An 18,453-nucleotide genomic window follows, 5' to 3' on the forward strand; every position below is an offset into this window, starting at 1 on the left:
TAAACAAGTGAATCATGTTGGCTTCATGGCTGGAGTGGGAATGCCTTGGACTGATGGCGAGTTGGATTTCCCTCTGTGGTGATGGAGCTCAGTTACCTTATTTAGGTCCATTTTACATAGGAGAACTGAGAAACAGGCCACACTGACAGTTTTGAAAAATGGAAGCAGGGGGATAATTCCATAATCTTGATATCATGGCCTAGCTTTGGGGAGGGTGATGGGCCAGACAAGCCTTCAAACTGAAGTTTTCACATGAATCTTGTTTCCAACCACTCTGCCTTCTCTCAGAATCCATATCCTGTTCTGGAATATGTCTTCTTCCCAGGAAATGTCTGGCATGTCCTGTCACAACCTGCACCCATTATTTCAAAGAAAATAGGCCCATTCTTTTAAGTGGGGAGCTGTGTTTGTGGTTGAGTGGCATTTTCCTGTGCCTTTGAGGCATTGTGTTGGTAGCTCTTGATGATGGCCATGCTGATGTAGTCCTTGCCTTCACTGTTTGTGCTTCCTCTGTTTCCTGCTCTTCTGAAGGGGGTTTGTTTTGGGCTTTGCCCCATTCTAGCAACAGGCACAACTCATTGAGACTGGCACCTGAATACCATGGTAGAGGAGAAAGGAAGGAGAAGAATCTTTTGCAGAATTAAATTTTTTTAAAAAAGGATTGTTTTAGAAGTGTCTGAGGGCTTGAGATGTTATTGTAGCTTGCTGCTCTTTGCTTTGTTTTTTAGCTAATCAGTCTGATACTGGTTCCCAGTGGGAAGGAGAGTAATGGTCTTGCCATGGTGGTTCAGTGAAGTGCTAATCCCTTGCACAGATTTTAAGCTCTCTACAAGTTAAATTTTAATATCTCCCACAGACAGTCAGCCATGATGGTCTTGTGGAGACAGTTTGAAGTCCTTATCTCAACCCTGATGTGGCTTAACAAAGCTGTCTGGAAAGAAGCAGTTACTGTTTAGGATGAGCATGGTGCCAGGCTGCAGTTTGAACAAATTTCAGGACCAAGTCCTACTTTTATTAGTAAGAACTAATGGGTAACAAAAGCATTATTCTTTCCAGTTTTTCTTTTATTCAATTTTGAAGGCTGAGACCTTGTGTACCTTTAAAGAGCACTTGTGCAGGATCATGCTCTTAGAGGTGAGGGGGTTTTCACTGCTTGCAGAGTCCTTGTGGCACCTCATGTTCTCCTGGGGAAACAGGTTGCTGTGTGTTATTGCCCAAGAGGTGTCTGTGAGCCCAGGTTGCTGTCCAGAGGCAAGGGAGAGAGCCATAAATCATTACTGGTCTCTTTGTTTTGTTGCTTTGTTGTGATTGCTGGTGGAATTAAAAAACTTCAAACTTCTTCAAAAATTCAAACTTCTTTCAGTTTTAGAGAGAAAATTTGCGTCTGTCCAGGGCTAGAGTGAGCAGAAAAGTGCTCTTTGTTGCTTCCTTGCTTCCCTCTTTGTCCTTTTACTCCATGGGGCTATTTCTGTTTACAATTTCAAGGCGACACTGTCAAAAGAGTTTGGGTTTCAAAAGTTAACTTAGTGTATATGAAGGAATATTTGTCTCCCATCTCTTGGTAATCAGGATTGATGGGACTGCAGTTAACATCTTAATATTATTGCTTGCTCTGCAATGTGTAGAGACATATGAAATATGGATATGTTTTACTTTCTATTGTTTTAAAATTTTTGGCTTTTCTTTGTCCAGTATGCCAAGTCAGATGCTGCTGTCTAAACAAAACCCATAATTTACTTCCAATGGAATGTTGTGTGTGTGTGTGTGTGTCAAAATGTGATGAGCTGCAATCTATCCTCCACTCTTTATGGTACAGATGTAGCTTGGTGCAATGGCTAGGGGATCATGCTGTATTTACATTTGTCCAAAGCAATGCAGATTTTAGGCAAATAATGCATTTTTCTTCCATTTAATATAGGATCATAGAATTATATAGCTTAGAAAAGATCATAGAATTATATAGCTTAGAAAAGACCTTTAATGTCATCAAGTGCAACAATTATCCAGCTCTGCCGAGGCCACCACTGAACCATGTTCCCAAGTGCCACTTCTGTGCATCTTTTAAATGCCTCAAGGGATGGTGACTCCACCAATTCCTTGGGCAGATGTTCCAGTGCTTGACCAACCTTTGGTGAAGAAATTTTTCCCCATGCACAATCTAAGCCTCTCCTGGCACAATTGAAGCAGTTTCCTCTTTTCCTGTTGGTTGGTACATTGGAGGAGAGACTGACCCCCACTCAGCCCCTCGATCCAGCCTTTCCAGATCCCTCTTCAAAGCCTTCCTGCCCTCCAGCAGATGAACACTCCTGCTCAGCTTGGTGTCATCTACAAACTAACTGAGAGTGCCCTCGATCTCCTCATCCAGTTGAAGGTGTTAAACAGGACTGGCCCCAGTGCTGAGCTCTGGGGAACACCAGTTGTGACTGGCTGCCAGCTGGATTTCCCTCCGTTCACCACCCAGCAATCCAGACAGTTTTTAACCCAGTGAGCAGCAGAATCATACACCTGAGCAGCCAGTTTCTCCAGGAGAATGCTGTGAAACAAGGTGTCAAAGGCCTTCCTAAAGTCTAGGCAGACAACATCTGCACCCTTTCCTTCATCTGCTAAACGGGTCGGCTTGTCATAGGGAGATCAGGTTAGTCAAGCAGGACCTGCCTTTCCTAAACCCATGCTGGCTGGGTGTGATCTCTGGTTGTCCAAGGAGTGTGTCCAGATTCCCTTCCCTAAGGAATTAGGAAATACAGTTCTGACTTCTGGAAAGGTCTTGTGAGCCAGTCTCTCCTGGGAGACGCAGTAGAAGCAGGAAAAGGATGTCCTGTAACAAGAATATCATGGTATGCAAGTATAGGCTGTGTATTAAGAGCAAAAGGCTGTAGCACATGCATGGGAGATGAGGATGAAAAGCAATGTTTTCCTTGACAGCATTTTATATGAAATTGTGAGGAGGTTTTATAGCAGGCAACAGCCAAAACTCATAAAAACCCCAGAGGTTTGCTTGGGTGCTGGGGACTGACTGTGTGTGAGTGTCTTGTCTATGAAAAAGTTCCAGCTGTATCAAATAATCCCAAATAATCAGCTGTCCATCTCCTAGACCATTAGTTTTCTTGTCTTGGTGCTGCTTTTTGAATTTGCTGAAAGGTTTGCAATGTCAATTACAACCAGATGGTGAGATAACTCGTTCTATATGTCAAAGTGCTCAGATGGCAGAGCAACAAAACATGGAACACTTCTCAGAAAAATAAAATAGGTTTGGGTGCTGGGAAAAAAAGAGCAAATTTGAGGAGTGGTTTCCTTTGTGCTGGACACTGGGGAGTATTTGGGAAGGGTGGGAGTTTGCTGGGGAGGAATCGGTAAAGTAACTAGAAACCCTGAGGTCCACATGTTTGGAAGATACCAAGCATGTTTAAGAGTCCCTACTGATTCCTCTCAAATAGATTATCAACACAGAATGATTTCTTTTTTTGTCTGTGTTATTCACTGTAGTTAATTTAATTTTGAAATATAACAAGACCACCTTTTGATGCTTTTCTCCTCTGCCTCTTGAGGATGTATCAGGTGAAGATCATCTCTAAGCTTGTTTGGTAAAACTACTCATCTCTTATGGCAACTGCATATGTAATCCAAAGGGTCAGTTAATGTTGTCTTCTTAAAATTGTAAGTAGCTGTAACACTTAAATTTTCTTTTCCTCTCTCTTCATAAAGAGTGTTTCAGTAATTAATCAGTGGCCTGGGTAATTTCTGCTTTAGCTGTCTCAGTGGGAGGGAGCAAGATCGTAAACAGTCTGCTATCAAATAATTGTGTCCTGACAAAAAAGATGTCTTTTCCCTATTTTTATTAAACTCAAGGAAAATAGGATGTGTAAAGGCAGGTGTCAAAGGGATTCTCCTTTACATTCTCATGTACTTTAGTGAGCACTGTGGGATATCATGACTGTAGGCCCTTTTAGGGGAGAAATTATTCAGAGTTACAGGTTGTTTGGAATATTTGCAGAGCCATGTAGAAACCAAATTGCTTTTTATAAAGCTGCTGTATATCATCATTTCCTTGTGATAATACTGAGCAGTTTTTCATTTGTAAAGCTGTATGAGCTCACCCACGAAACATAAACATTAAACCCATCTTTTTAAGATTCAGAAAACAGGAGCTATGTCTGTGTTCGTCAACACTTGGTAATGATTTCCCAGTAAAGGAGGAGGAGGAGAAGAAATCCCCATGGGGAAATCCTTCTGAAATGGGTGTGCTTAGGCATGCAGGAGTTGTCCCAGAACGATTTCATGGGAAGCAGAAATCAGTTCTTTGGGGAATTAGTACTTTGATGTGGACAACCTTACTGATTGTGCAGGCTCTTTACACCCAGAACTAAATTATATAAGACTTTTAAATGTTATTTTCTTCTTCTTGTATCAATCTAAAAACTTCCACTGAATAAAACCAGACAAAAAAGTGTGAGGAAGAATTTTATGATCTATGTTAGTTTTTCATTGCTGGGCCAATTTATTTTCTCCAGTTGCTAATACTTTCCAGCTCCTGAGCATCCAAGTGAGCTTTCCATACACACACCCTCATTCCTTAGTGGAGATGAGGAAAAACCTGCAGTGATTCACAGCATGCTCACTGCCTACCCTGGCAACGTTAGCCATACCCACAGTCCTTGTTGGTTCAAAGGGATAGCAGCAAACCCTGCTTTCTCTGCCAAAATATACAAATAGACTCCTGAACGCCAAGTTATCAGTGTCTCAGAAATGAGTGAAACCACTGTATTCTTGTTGTATGTGCCTTGGAAAGAGCTGTTCCTTGGAGATCAGCACAGGAGGGCAAATAGTTAATCATTGCTTTATCAAACAGTAACCGTCTCCTAAATTGAGGTCCTGAAAATAACACTACAAAAATGCCAGAGGAAAGTTCCAGTCTGCTTGTTTGTGACTGTGAGGGTGGTTTTTACTGGTTAATGAATCCAAAGAGTGTTTGTATGCTCTTAACCGGGATTTAAGAGTTCAGGTAATTCCACTTTCAGCTCCAGTAGTTTGGCATAAGAATGTAATTCAGAAATGTGTGACATGGCAATGAAGGAATTCATGCACAATCCTCATACTTTACGAGGATGATTTTTTCCTGGTTTTCCCTTTGGTTTATATCCAAATAAACATATTTGTAGTAAAGCACAGTACCCTGTAGTGCCTTGCAAAATACTCTCCCCATTTCTCAGCAGAATGGATAAAAGAGACTTTTAGCTGTTAATCTTAAAAAAAAAACATTGTGTAAAGCTGGCATTGAGGTATTCAGGTGTTCCAGGTCTTGTGTAGATGGAGTGAGATTTGTTGTGCAGTGTCTCATCTTCCAGTCCTGTACTTTCGCCAGCTAATTCACACAGTACAATTGATTTCCCAGCTGGTAACTAGTTTTGCCATTGTTACTTCTGTGCTTGTAATTGCACTTTGAGGTTGGCAGGTTGGCTCAGGCTGTGAGATTCCCAGAGGATGGATGTTTTCCCAGCAGGGAGAGCGCAGGGGCAGAGTGTCTCTCTGGTAGAACAGGAGGAGGCAGTTGGTGAGATGTGCTTGTGTTAGGTGGTGTTTGTGTGCAGCCACAACCTTTCCTGGTGTGGTAACCAAATGATGGTCTGAGATACCCTGATAGCTTTGACTTAGCTAATAAAATCTCCCACACAGCGTTTAATAAACTATAACCCAACCTTGGCTTTTTCACCTTTTGACATTTGATTCACTTTAGCTGCTCTTTCTAGGTATGCTTTGGAGACCATCCCTATGGATGAATCTACTGAGTAGATTTTGCCCCAGAGCAGGGAATCAGCCTGTGGAAAATTGCAGGCAACCCAGAAGGATTTGGCAGAGATGTCCTGGTAGATTTGGGCTTCATCCATCTGCCGTCATCTACCTTTGTTCTTGTTAAAACACCTTGGTGTAATGGAGTCCACAAAGACTTTGATGGAGTCTGTCTGTGTTGATGGATGCAAAGGACTTAAGGCCAGCTTAGTTGTTTGGGATATGGTGATGGACAGCAGATCAACAGCTTTGGGGATAAACCAGATAGCAGGACAGCAGCAAATACAACTCAGCAGTGCAGTTATTCTTAGGCGGTGCCAGATGCCTACATATCTATAAATAGCTCTATCCATAATGTGACCATTGTCCTGTGTGTGCTCATGGAACCACATGGGACTGCTGCAGGAAGCAACAGATGCCTCCCACATGGCTAGCAGGGGAGAGAATGGTTTCTATCTCCCTTGGTGAAGGTGTTGCAATGCCAGTTTGGGTGTTGGGACTGCTCTCAGCCATGCTGACCCTTGCACCTGGTGACTCTTTCTTCTTCTTCTTCCCCCTTCTAGGAGCTGAGTGTTGTGACCTGCCTTGCTTCTCCCTGCTCGGTGTGGGAGCAACCTGAGGAAGATCTTGGAGCCACCTGTACTGCTTCATGCAGTTAAAGTAAGGTTAAATGTTTTGGCAGCTCTTTTAGGTATACACGAGGATTGAGATGAGGGGTTTGGGAGAATGGGTTTGCCCATTGTCAAACTTAGCCTTGACAGGAGGAGGAAATGGTGATACCAAAGCAATTACAATGATATAAACAAATTCTACAAGTTATTTGGCCATAAAATACAATCTCTTTGTGGTGGGGTTAGAAAAGGGATATGTGATGTTGCCTCCTGTATCAACCAGATGCCACGGTATAAAATAGCACTTAACACTTAAAACATCAGCTGTTTTTCGCTAATATTTTAAGATGGAGCTTTCACGTCCCTGGGGCAGGCAGGCATATGGTTACAGCCCCAGGATTTCCATGGGAGCTGGCTGGGATCAGAGCTGAGGTGCCTCCTGGTTGGCACAGCGGCTGTCAGTCTGTCTGCCCCGGAGCAGTTGTGGTGTGGAGGCTTCTGGGTTTGTTGTTCAGCTAACACCAGCTTCTTGGTGTGGTGAACCAGATCACAGGATGGATCTGACCTAAAAACAAGTATATGGTTACTGCAATGCTGACAGGAGCTGTTTTGACTCATGGAGTTACACCCTTTCGCTCCAAAAAGACGTGAATGTGCAAAATCTGTTAGCCTGAAGCAAAGAAACTGCCAGAGTCTTGCCTGGAAATGGGTGCTTGCCATGTGTGCGCTCTGTCAAGGCAGGGAGGGAGGAAAACCACTGCAAGCTGTCTCTTTTCTCCTCCCACTGTCCCTAACCTGTTTACCTTCTGCAGTGCCTCGTATTTTCCATGGGCTTGCCTGCAAGACCAGTGATTTAACAAGATTGAGTCCAAATCATTTGGTGTTACTGAGCTGTAGCAACAGCTGGGTGGATTAATCAGAAACTGTTGTTACTTGTAGAGAGACAAGTATGTATTGTGATAATTTGGGTTTTCCTTTTTTCAGTGGGGTTGAGCAGTGGCATTATACCTATTTTCAGACCTTGAGAAAGAAATGAAGTCCTTGGCATGATTATGAATGGAACCTGCTTTATCAGGAATGAATAAGTGGCTTGCTGAGAGCTGTCCTCCAAGTTCATCATGTTTAAAGGAGGAATGCACACCAGCTGCAGAGAAGCAATTTGTGGCTTGATTTGTCATAGTATTTCTTAACTTTCTGCTAATTTGGGGAGTGTGGTGAGTTGCAGCAAGCTGTGCTCACTGCTGAGGAAGATTCCAGACCCTTTATGGGGATGAATGAAGGGGGATGACTTTTTATACTCAGCTACAGCAGTGAAATCTCTGGTGAGGCCCAGCACAGGCAGCAAGAGCTTCTCACCTGAAGTCCTGCCTGGGAACCAGCCTCTGCCTCACGTCTGATTGCTGGGTGTGCCTCCTCTGAAGGATCTGGGAAAAAAAGAAAGGCTAATTTGGAGTTCAGGAGCAGCATTCTCATACCCTTTCCTTTTTCTACCTGCTGGTCTAGTATTTCCATAATTGTGTGTATAATGACAGTCTTTTCATTTCATTCATAAAGTGGTTACTGCTTAATGAACTTCATGTTAATGAGCTCTGTAACATTTAAAATAGCTGCATAACTTGAAAAAAAGAAAAAAAAGCCATCAGCAACGAAGGGATGGATTTCCACTCCCCGAGCTTAATCCTGTGTTATAACATAATTGTGGAGAGTTGCCTGGCTGGGAACAGCTGCACAGCGTGGGCTCTTGCTTCTGCAGAGCTCCTTGTCCCTGAGCTGGGGTAATAAATGATTTACTGGGGAGGCTGGGACCTGTGGGCACTTAACCCATTCGTTTCCTGAGGGACCAGCCTGAAAGGTCACTTTGTAAAGGCAGTGGAAAGGAACAGTTTTAAGTGTCTGCAAAATGTGGCTTTTGCATATGAGCGTGCTGCAGGAAGGCTCAGGTGCAGAAGGTGGGGGAGTGGAACTGGGTACAAGCTTGTTTACTTGGATTTTCATTATTTGTTGCTTTAATTTATTTAAAAATGGGGCTTGAATGTGTATTCTATCTTTTCTGGGCTTGGGATGTAATATTTTCTGTTGCTTGGGGTTTTACTTCCTGTGGGATATTCCTGGTGCAACAGAATGCCCTGGGAGCAGAGCTCTCATTTTCTTTGCAGGGAATGCCACACCAAGTGACTCCATCATTGCAGTTGCTGAGTGAATGATGAGCATTTTTTGAACCTCAGAAAGGATGTTTCAGCAAAATCTCCATGTTCTCTCATTGCCTAAAGTGTATTATTTAGAGAAGAACATTTTCCCATAGTTTTGTGAGTTGAAAGAAGAGGAGCAATTATGAAGAAATAATTTGTAATTCTTCAGTGTCAGATGTGGTCGTGCTGTGCCACAGGGAGTGAGGTTAGCACAGGTACTCCTGTAGGAAACCTGAAGTTTCTGATGAAATTTTCTTCTTCTGGAGTAAAGTGTTAGCCAGGCTTTTCCTGAGTAAGTCTGTGCCTGGGGCCACAGTGGCAGCATTTGCAAAATGGAGCCTAAAGGGGAAAGTGAGTCTGATGTATTCTTCAGAGGAGAAAAGCACATTAAAATGTTGGGCACTGAAGCTTCTTAGACCAAAATGCAAGCAGAAACATGTCTTGCATCTTGGTCTTGATGCCATTTTTTTCCAACTTGACCTGTGGCTAGAACTCTCTGCTTTGGAGAGTTAAGGTTGGTGCATGACTTTATTAAAATATGCATTGGGTAACTACCTGGTTTGTAAATGCTAGGAAATATTTAATATTTGTCAGCTTTAAAGAGTGTGATGTTTTGGGCTGGATCATGGGTTGTTTTCTACTGCAAGCCTGTGTTTTTGGGAATGCAGTACAAGTGCAGTGGTTTGGGAAGCACAGAAAGAATCAGGGCCTTGCTGCTCAGCCCTAGGGCTTGGGGATGTTTCTTTTACTGAAACCATCATTGCTCAGCATAGTTCCTAAAGTGGAGAAGGTTTTAGGACATGTGCTGTAGTAAGAAGTGTAGGAATCAATAGTTAGAGGCTTTGCTCACTCCCACTGCACATGTAAGGCTATAGGCATCTCCTTTCTGTTGACAGCTCTCCACTGTGTTTATCCTTTTATGCACTGGGGTGAAATACTCCCCAAAGCCTGTTCTTGCCTCCCTCCATTCTTCACCTTGTCCCATATAATGCATCTCTGTTTTCAAAGATAGCCAGTAACTTGCATGATGCCTCAGCTGCCCAGTTTGATACCTGGGGATTTTCATGAAGTTCCTGGTTAAACCCCAAAGTCAAGAATCACCCCCGCAAACGTGAGGTGGTTCTCATTGAGAGCTTCCCCACAGTTTACTGCCAAAGCATGTATTCAAACAAGAACACCCATAGGAAGGTATAAACTGGATTTTGCTCATTTGAGGAGGCAGCTAGAATGTCTGCTAAGGATTTCTGGAAGTTAATATTTGAGCCTGAGATAAAAGTCTCATGCATACGTGAAACAGCTGCTCCAGAACCTGTTGGAGGACTTAATTTGAGTATAAACATATGTGTGCTCTTGCGTACATGCTGCTCTTTAATTCAAGTCAACTGTTAGGTCTTAACTTTATTAGGATGTAGCTACTTGAACTGAAGATGTGGTCTGTGATTTTTATTTTATTATAGAAGCATGATGCCTCCTTTTGAAACGTTGTTTGGATTTTACAAATCGGTATCTTAAGTACTGTTTGCCTTTAGTAATATATTAGAGGAAAAAATTTACAAGTGAGGGCAGGGTTATATCGGATTACAAGTGAATTGCTTGACAGTATGTGTGTACTGTAAAATGGGGAATTAATCAGCCTGTGTTGATGATCCATGGACATTTACAAAAGGCTGGTCTTTCTGTAGCACAAATAGATTCCGGAAACAGGAAAGAGGCTTATGACAAGAGGATGAGATCAGTTTGTATAATTAGAGCTGGCTAATAATCCTTTTTTACTCTCTGTTTTTCCAACTTTTACAGTATCTTTCTTTATTTGAAATTGGGCATATGAACTGTAAAGAGACAGCTGCTGTGATTTGAGTTTTGTAGGTTTGTTTTTTGTACCTACTAATAGGTGAAGGGATGGAGCAGGTAAATACATTTGAGAGGGATCTCTGCCTTCCCCTACATGGGGAAAACACTGCTTTTATTAAATCAACATTGCTTTGTATCTTCCCAGGTTTTGGGCAGGAATTAAGTAATCCAGGTGATTGTCTTTTTGACAATTATGAGATTGAAATGGTCCAAAAGAAGAAACTTAATGTTGAGACTAAGGGTGTTTGACTCTGGAGTAAGACAGGGCCAGCAAAGCTGAGTTAGGGACTTGCTATAGCATGGATAAAGGTTTTTTATTTTTTATGTGTGTGTGTATCTGCTTGCCTGTATCTTAGCTTTGTGTTACACTTCATTATTTGGGGAAGAGTAATGGGGAAGGTTTGGCTGAGGCAGGTGGTGGGTGCAGCCCCTGGGCAGCCCAGCTCCCAGCCCAGGAACAGTGTGGTGCCAGTTCCTGCTGCCAGGAAGCTGAGCCACATTAAGCAAAGCAAGTTAATCTATATCCAGGGCATTTTATTAAATCATCAGTCAATTAAATTGGTGACGCTCTGTTAGCTTGTGTTGCAGTGAGGCTCCAGCCCCTCTGCAAATGGCTCAGCTCTGCAACTCTCCCACTGCTGCTTGATGGGCTCTGGTACATGCATGCCACAGTACTGTGGTTTCCAACACTGTAAAGGAAAAATCCAACAGATTTTAGGCAGATCTTACACTTAAATATGTTCTTTAAATTACTTTTTTTCTGGAGGGAGAAGATTGTTGTGAGGTTTCTTTTTGTGAAAGGAATCTGTGTGTGTCTGGTTTTCCTGAGGGTGGGTTGCTGGGTTACCTCTGTGCTGCTGGAGGAGAGTGATGGTAGATCCAGAACAACACAAAACATCTCTAAACCTCCTTTTCATCCCTCCCTTGTGCCCAAGAAACCCCTGTTTTGTCTGTAGTTGAATGGCAGCATATGTTTTTGTTTGCAGACAGTACACAGCTGGGAAGCAGTATCACCTGTGGAAATGCTGCATGAGGGATGAATTTTTATTCCTAAGCAATCCATTTAGTGAGAAAACATCATGTTCAGGGAGTTACATAAATTCAGGTGATTGTACACAAATATCTGGAGGTTTTGTAGTTCTAGGCTCAGCTGTGATACTAAACACAATATGCTGGTAACTTGTTTGGTGCTTTGTGTTTGAGATGGGGTTTCTTGTTTCCTCAGCTCCTCTCCTTTCCAGGGTCAATGACTTTTGCTGGTGGTATCACTTCCCTGTGTGTCTGCTAAATAAATTTGGGATTAGTTACTTCTCCTAATTCCTCCAGCCTCCTGTTTCTGACCAGATATACAAAATCACGCATTATTACAGCTACAGAGAAAGTTGTTCTGCATTTGGAGTTATGGTGCTTGTCTTGGGGTTTATTTTAGTCACTGAAATTGCAGCTACTCTATTTATACAAATTTCTCCCTGCACATTCTTGAAGAACTGGGCTATGGGTTTATTTTTCCTGTCAAAGCTATTTGTAGGTTTTGTCCTGGTTTTTTTTTTAGTCTCACATGGGTTTTAAGGACAGGGCAGTAGTACAGTGATTACACTGATTAGAAAGCTCATTCATTTTATGAATGGTGAGTTCTGGTGTTCATTCAGTGTTGAATGAAACTTGTGGAACAGAGTGTGTGAACAAACCCATGTCTTGCCTAATACCACAAGGTGAGAGTAACTTACTACAGGTCTCAACTTTGCAGGAATACACCCAGGAAAAAGATCACACAAGAAAATATAAATAATCAAACCAACATCAAGTCATTGTTTCTTTCCATTTTCAGAGTTTTTGCTAAAAGTGAAAAAGAAAAAAAAAACCAAAAAATTCCAACAAGAAGAGCCTTTTTTCAAAGAATTGTGTTATAACAAAAAAAATTAGGAGACTGATGGGTAATACAACACAATAAAGGTCATATACTACTCAGAAAAAAAAGGGAATATTCCAGCTTAGCAATTCCCCTGACACTAGGGGAGAACAATAAACTTGTGAAAGACATTGCTATTTTAGTTCTCTTTGCATGAAATCGTGGCTCCAGCAGGAATTCCTCTGTATTGGGCAGTTGGTCTCCTCTCTGCTCCCCTCACTTTCCACTTCCCCATCTTTATTTATCTTGTGTAGTTTAGTGCAGCAGCTCTGTAGGGCCTGAAACCCAATCCTCTTGATATATCCAAGTACTTCATAAATTAACATTTTGTACAACCAGGAGTGCCTTTGAGGACACTGCTTTGTTGAATGAAAAGGGGTTTTGGAAGCTTGGTTTTATTTTTATAGTGCAGTCATATAGAAGGAAGTGATGCAGCTCAGCAAGGGAGGTGAATGTGTGCTCCCAGGAAATCCTGGGATTTCTTTAAACTCTTTCACAGCTTCTGGGCTATTTGCCTAAAGGGTTGCCTATAAGACAGGTTGCCCCACCATGGGTTATTGGTATCTCTGTTCAAAGAAATATATAAAATGAATTCTGTTTGTCTTGCTCTCTTGCAGATAACTAGCATCTCTAGTGCTTTCCTAATTTCTATAGGATATAGGTAGTTTGGCCTACCTAGTGAATTTTTATTCCAGAGCCTTAAAATCAAAGTTTAGTTTCTTCAAACCAGTTCTACAGGATAATTTTTACAAACTAAGTTCTGTTGCATCAAAAAAAAGTAAATCCTCCTTTGGCTTTCATCCCAGCAATGCTGTGATACTTACAGCTGGAAAGTCATTCTGCTTTCTCTGCATTTCTGTTTATCTACTGGAATGCTTTCCATGCCATCTGTAACCATCAGATTCTTCGTGTGTTTTTTGGCTGTTCTTTCTTGCCTACAACCACAAGCTCTTCGTGGCTAAGATTGGGTTTTCTCTGGGCGTTGTTTTTTTTTCTTTGATACAGCTCAGAGTGCATGGGTAAAGCTTTGCAAATAAGGATCAATGTTTCTAAAAATCAAATGTTAAAATGATAAATGAAAAGGTCAAGTGCTGAGATTCAGATAAAGTTCAGCTTAAACTTGAAGTATATGCCTAGCTGAAGTTTACTTAAAATACCTAAAAACTGAAATTGAAAAGCTTGAAAAAACTCAAACACTTACAATTGAAGTTTGTTTAGTGCATAAGGGAGAGGGAAACTGGTAGGTAGGCTTTCCTGCCTGCACCATGTGGATTAAATACTCCTCATCCTTCTGGTTGTTGCAGTTCTGCTCAGTTGCTGGAGGAAGAGTGGTTGGTTTTGTTTCTGTCATCCTGTAGATTTTCTTTCTCATAAAAAAGTAAATATAAATTTGCTAATGGGCAGCTCTTGAAAGTGGCACTGTGTTTTCTTTCTTATATGTGCTCCATATGGAGCCAGGCAGCCAGGAGTGGATGCTGGGGAGCTCACAGAAGCTGAGCAGTGAAACCAGCATTTGATTGAACCCACTGCCAAAAAGAGCAATCCTGACCAGGGTGTGATGGGAAAATGGAAAAGGCATTTTGGCATTCATGCTGTTCAAAGTCCCTCAGCCCTACAGACTCTGTGTGGGATGGGTTGGCCCGGAGGAGCACTGACCTCCCTGTCAGATTTGTCCTCATGATGCACACTTTGCCTGCAATGCCTAGAAGAAATAAGCCACCTAATTATGGCCAAATTAGTGGTAGCTGGGGGCAGTGGATGAGAGGAGGGTTTATTGCTTTGGCATGAGGAGTTTGTGTCCCTTCCTGCTGCCTGTGCTTATTTGTAAACTCTTCAGGGCAGAAACTTTGTTTGCATTGACATTTTTACAGCATGTAACCAGTGGGGCCCTAATTCTGGATGAGGTTTTGGGAACCACAGTAAAGCAAATAAATGATTTTTTTTTTCCTTTCTTTCCCTGACATATATTACCATACCCGGAGAAATGTAGAGCAGTCATTTGTCCTCATCCATGAAATTTTATGTGAAATAACACAGAAGTCCTCTAAAAGAGACTTTAATAAAACTCACTGTATTAATTCTTCAATGCTTAACAGAGTAGAAAGGTGTCTGTCCCATTTTGAGAAGGCTCTAGTAGCTTTCTATTTTACTGACATCTGCAAATTTTTATAATGTCTGAAACCACCGCTGCTTTGTAGAACTTGAACCTGGATTTTCATTTCATGTCCTACTTTCCAATTTGCAAATACAAGGGATTTCACTGTGTTATCCTAAGGTAGAAAACCTAATATAATTCTAGAAACCTTGCAATGTAATTGTCTGGATGTATATGGAGCTTGTGATAAACCTCCCACTGAAATTCAAAAGGTTTAGCTATTTGTGAGAAATACCATAAATGTTTTAAATACAGGCAGCTGCTACTAGAACAGAATGTGTGGGTTGCCATGAGGGTGTTGGGTAAGGAAGGTGGGATTTATGTTTACTTGTTTTTGTTAGTTTGGCATTTAAGACAGTTCATGTGCAGACTGGATCCTGGTCTCAGAGTAGGGCCAGTTATTCTCAGTGCATTCTTCTGTATCTGGTACAGCAAGTTCTTCCTGCCCAAAAAGATAGAAATGTCTTTTTTGGGCTCAGAGCAGGCACTTGCTTGAAGGATGTGCCCCTCTAATAATAGGAGAAAACAAAGTTTAGCTGTTTAGCTTCCTTTCTCTCCTTATTTTTACACTTGAAGAAGTCCAACTTACTGACTGTGTTAGATTCCCTCTGTATCTTGGCTAGGTTATGACCAGCATGATCTGCTTTTTGTTTTTCCTCTTCTTACTGGATTAAAGGTTTTTTAAAGTTTTTCAGAAGCTGCTCCATGTTTGTCTATTAGTTGGAGAAATCCACTGTCTAGAAACCTAAATTTAGTTCTTTATTGACTCAGAGTAGTCATTCAAGCTTATCTGTCACTCAGTTTTTCCTCCTATGTTTTTGCCAAATAACTAACTAACAAGATAAAATGAAATATCTTCCAAACCTGCCTGGCTCCTTGCAAACTGAGTTTGTGTCTTTAGAAAAATTGGAATGACTTGTATATTATGAACCAAGGAACCACTTTAAGTGACTGATGCAAGGGTCATCCAGTTAAATAAGAGGGGGGAAAACTCTTCCTGCAGGAAGCATTCTCATGATTTTTTGACAAGACCCAGTGTTCAGCAGTGTCACCTTATTTCAGTGCTGCTGCTGTGCACTTTCTGGCCAAAAAAGAAATCCCAACAAAAACTGATATGAGTTTGAATTCATAGGGAATTAGTCTGTACCAATGAGAAATTCTAAAAATCCATATATGAAGTGAGCTTGAAAGCTTGGGGTTTTTTTTCAAGCATGATTTGATTTCTATAGGATACAATGATATGTTCTTGTCTAGGGAATGTTTTATGCTCCTGTTTAGGACACCCAGGTTCAGAACTGGAGAGAGAGAGGCTCAGATAGGTCATGAGTGAGCTTGGCAGATTTTGTGCATTTTTGGTTTTGTTTCCTTTTATTCATTTTGAGCCCTCAGTAGGACTGGAACTGCCAGGGGCATGTTGTAGGGCACAAGTGAAGATTGTTTTCAGAGCTGTTCTTGGAGCTCACCTGCCCAAATGGCAGCTAGTGCTACTAATCCCCTCTTTTCTTGAGTAAGTTTTGTAAGAGCTGAAAATACAGTGAAAACTATCAGGCATAACTATCAGGGTGTTCTTGCTGTACGAAGGGGAATCTCAAGGTTGAAAGCAGGTATGAATTGGATTTGATTTAAAACTCTTGCAAAATACTTCTCCATCCACTGGCTGCCTCAGAGGACCTTTTGCAGAGGGGCTGTTTTGATGCACAAGCTTGGCAGGTCACTCTAGTATTTTAAAGCAACTGGCACAAAAACATTTTTTAAAATGAAGAGAGCGTGTGAGGGAGCAGGGCTAGCTGGAATCAGCTAAGAGAACTTAGGCTGTGGTTTAATTTCTGTCTCACTAAAGGCAAACTGTGGGATTTGGAAAGGAACAAAGTATGAACAAGATCCTGCATTTTTGGTGTGAAAAGCAGAATGGTATTTCATCTATTTTAAAAAGAGCTTGAAGTATTTGCAGAGCATTACCAGTTCTGCAGACATGAGTAACAGCAGAAATTCCATTTTTAATTGTTTTGCATTCCTTCATCTTAGGATCCTGGATCTCTTAATACACACATTAAATGAAAACTTAGAGCTTTTGTTTAGAGTGAATATTTTCTGCTGGAGTGGAAGAACTAATGCAAGAGAAATTCTGGTTCAACTGATTCAAAGCTCAATATAAGGAACTTTAACCAGGTTATAGAGAAATTCCAGGGACAGACCGGAAAAAGGAAAGATTTTTGACTAAAATAGCTTTTGCAGGATGAGTAATGGTAGATTTTGATTGTGAAAAATGCAATCCGAATATGAGCATCATATATTCTTAACGTTTTTCCTTCAGAGCAGTTTTGATAGTTTGTTTTCTATGTAGTTTTGAAATGTTTTTTAACAAAAAAATCCAGTGAAAGGGGTAAAAAATGACACCAAATTACCTTGGACAAGATGGTAGTTGGGTTTCTTGAGCAGCAAAAAGAACTGCAAATACTCATTTATGATTTTTCATGGGGGAATGGGGAAATTGGTGGAAGGATTTAAATTAAGGATTAAATAATTGCCATAAAAATCAGATAGGAAGTGAGGATTGCTAGGAGGAAAGATGAACTGAGATGGACCTGAAGGGGAAGAGAAAAAGTGCTTATTGGAAAAAGGAATGTGTGAGTGCTAAAGCAACTTATAGAGAAGTACCTACTATTTTATGGAAAATGGATTAAACTTGCTTTTTCTTTTTTGTTTCAGTGTTCTGAGGTCATGAAACTAAATCCACAGCAAGCTCCATTGTATGTGAGTACCAATTAATGCACTTTACTATTCACACAAAACACTTCCCATCAGCTTTTTGGAGATGCTGCTTCTTTTCTTTGCTCCCTAAGGAGTTTTTTTGTATTAATTCAGTTGCAGATGCTCAGTGGTAACGCTCTCAGGTAAGTCACAGAGCTCCTCTGGGTTCCAGCAGACTGTTTTAAGTAGGTTTTGAGCCATGTAATGCTGCCCCTGTGCAGATACCCCCATTTTGTTTTTCCTCCCCAAAGCGTGCATGGCTGTGCTCGTGTCACTTGATGTGTTGAGAGGTGGTGAGAAGAAACTGCTGGTGTGGAAAACAGGGCATCCCAGTGTGCAGGGCTTGCCCACTGTGATAATATTTTTCTGTTTGGAGTTTCAAACGTGGCAGGGAGGACCAGGAGGCAGCGCAGGGCTGGGCTGCAGCAGGGGATGGTTTGCGTCAGCCTCTCCACGCTCGTAACCTCCATGCATAAGGAACAAGCTTCCCCTGGCCCTGAATAGCGGCTTTGTTGGAGAACATGGGCACTGTCAAATTAGACCTGGATGTGTGGGGGTGTGTGAGCATGTGTTCAATCTGTGCCAAAGCTGCCAGCCAGCTCTGTAACTGTTTGCTTTCCACATTGCCATGCTGGGAGCGGGCTGAGCGGCTGCAGCTCGTGGTCCTGCCCACAGACCCCGCCAGCCAGGGCAGAGCTGGATGAGAAGATGGAAAATTTGAAGGGAAAATTGCTTGCAAATGTGGTTTTTTTGAAGGGGAAGGAAGGAGAAACAATCAGGACTGGTGATAGGCCTTTATCTTGGAGGGTGTTGTGTGTTGTCAATAATGGATTGTATTGACCTTCAAGGCCATGGCAGCTTTAAATTTTGCCTACCTTTAATTACCAACCAGAAGTTTGCATTGGAATTTATTCTTTACCCACTGTCCTAAGCCTGTGCTTGAAGCAAGATTAAAATACTATGTAGGGTGACCTGATTTTGTAGTGTGGCTTTTCAGGAGTACACCATATCCTGAATTTTGAAACTAAATGTTGCCTGAATTTTGTTAAATCTTAAGTCTACTGAATGTACCTTGACTTTGAAGAAACTTCATTTAAGCTTAGGACGCATTAAGGGAGAATGGAAGTTATGTGCAAAGATACGATGAAATTGCTACAGTAGAAACACATGAATGGTGTAATGCAGAACAAAATTATTCTCATA

At 41.5% G+C, this 18,453-nt stretch overlaps 1 protein-coding gene across 11 annotated transcripts in view; it reads left to right on the plus strand.

The window, feature by feature from the left end:
• AKAP13 (A-kinase anchoring protein 13) overlaps positions 1 to 18,453 on the plus strand; it is a 208,791-nt gene that overhangs the window by 40,696 nt on the left and 149,642 nt on the right. For all 11 annotated transcript variants that reach the window (XM_026791324.2, XM_026791323.2, XM_074549214.1 and 8 more), the window contains 2 exons: positions 6,348 to 6,444; positions 17,209 to 17,253. In XM_026791324.2, coding sequence (XP_026647125.2) covers positions 17,221 to 17,253 — 33 coding nt within the window. In that variant the 5' untranslated portion in view covers positions 6,348 to 6,444; positions 17,209 to 17,220. The remainder of the gene's footprint in view (positions 1 to 6,347; positions 6,445 to 17,208; positions 17,254 to 18,453) is intronic.

Source organism: Zonotrichia albicollis, chromosome 11, assembly GCF_047830755.1.
Source record: "Zonotrichia albicollis isolate bZonAlb1 chromosome 11, bZonAlb1.hap1, whole genome shotgun sequence".
In the NCBI taxonomy this organism is placed as follows: domain Eukaryota; kingdom Metazoa; phylum Chordata; class Aves; order Passeriformes; family Passerellidae; genus Zonotrichia; species Zonotrichia albicollis.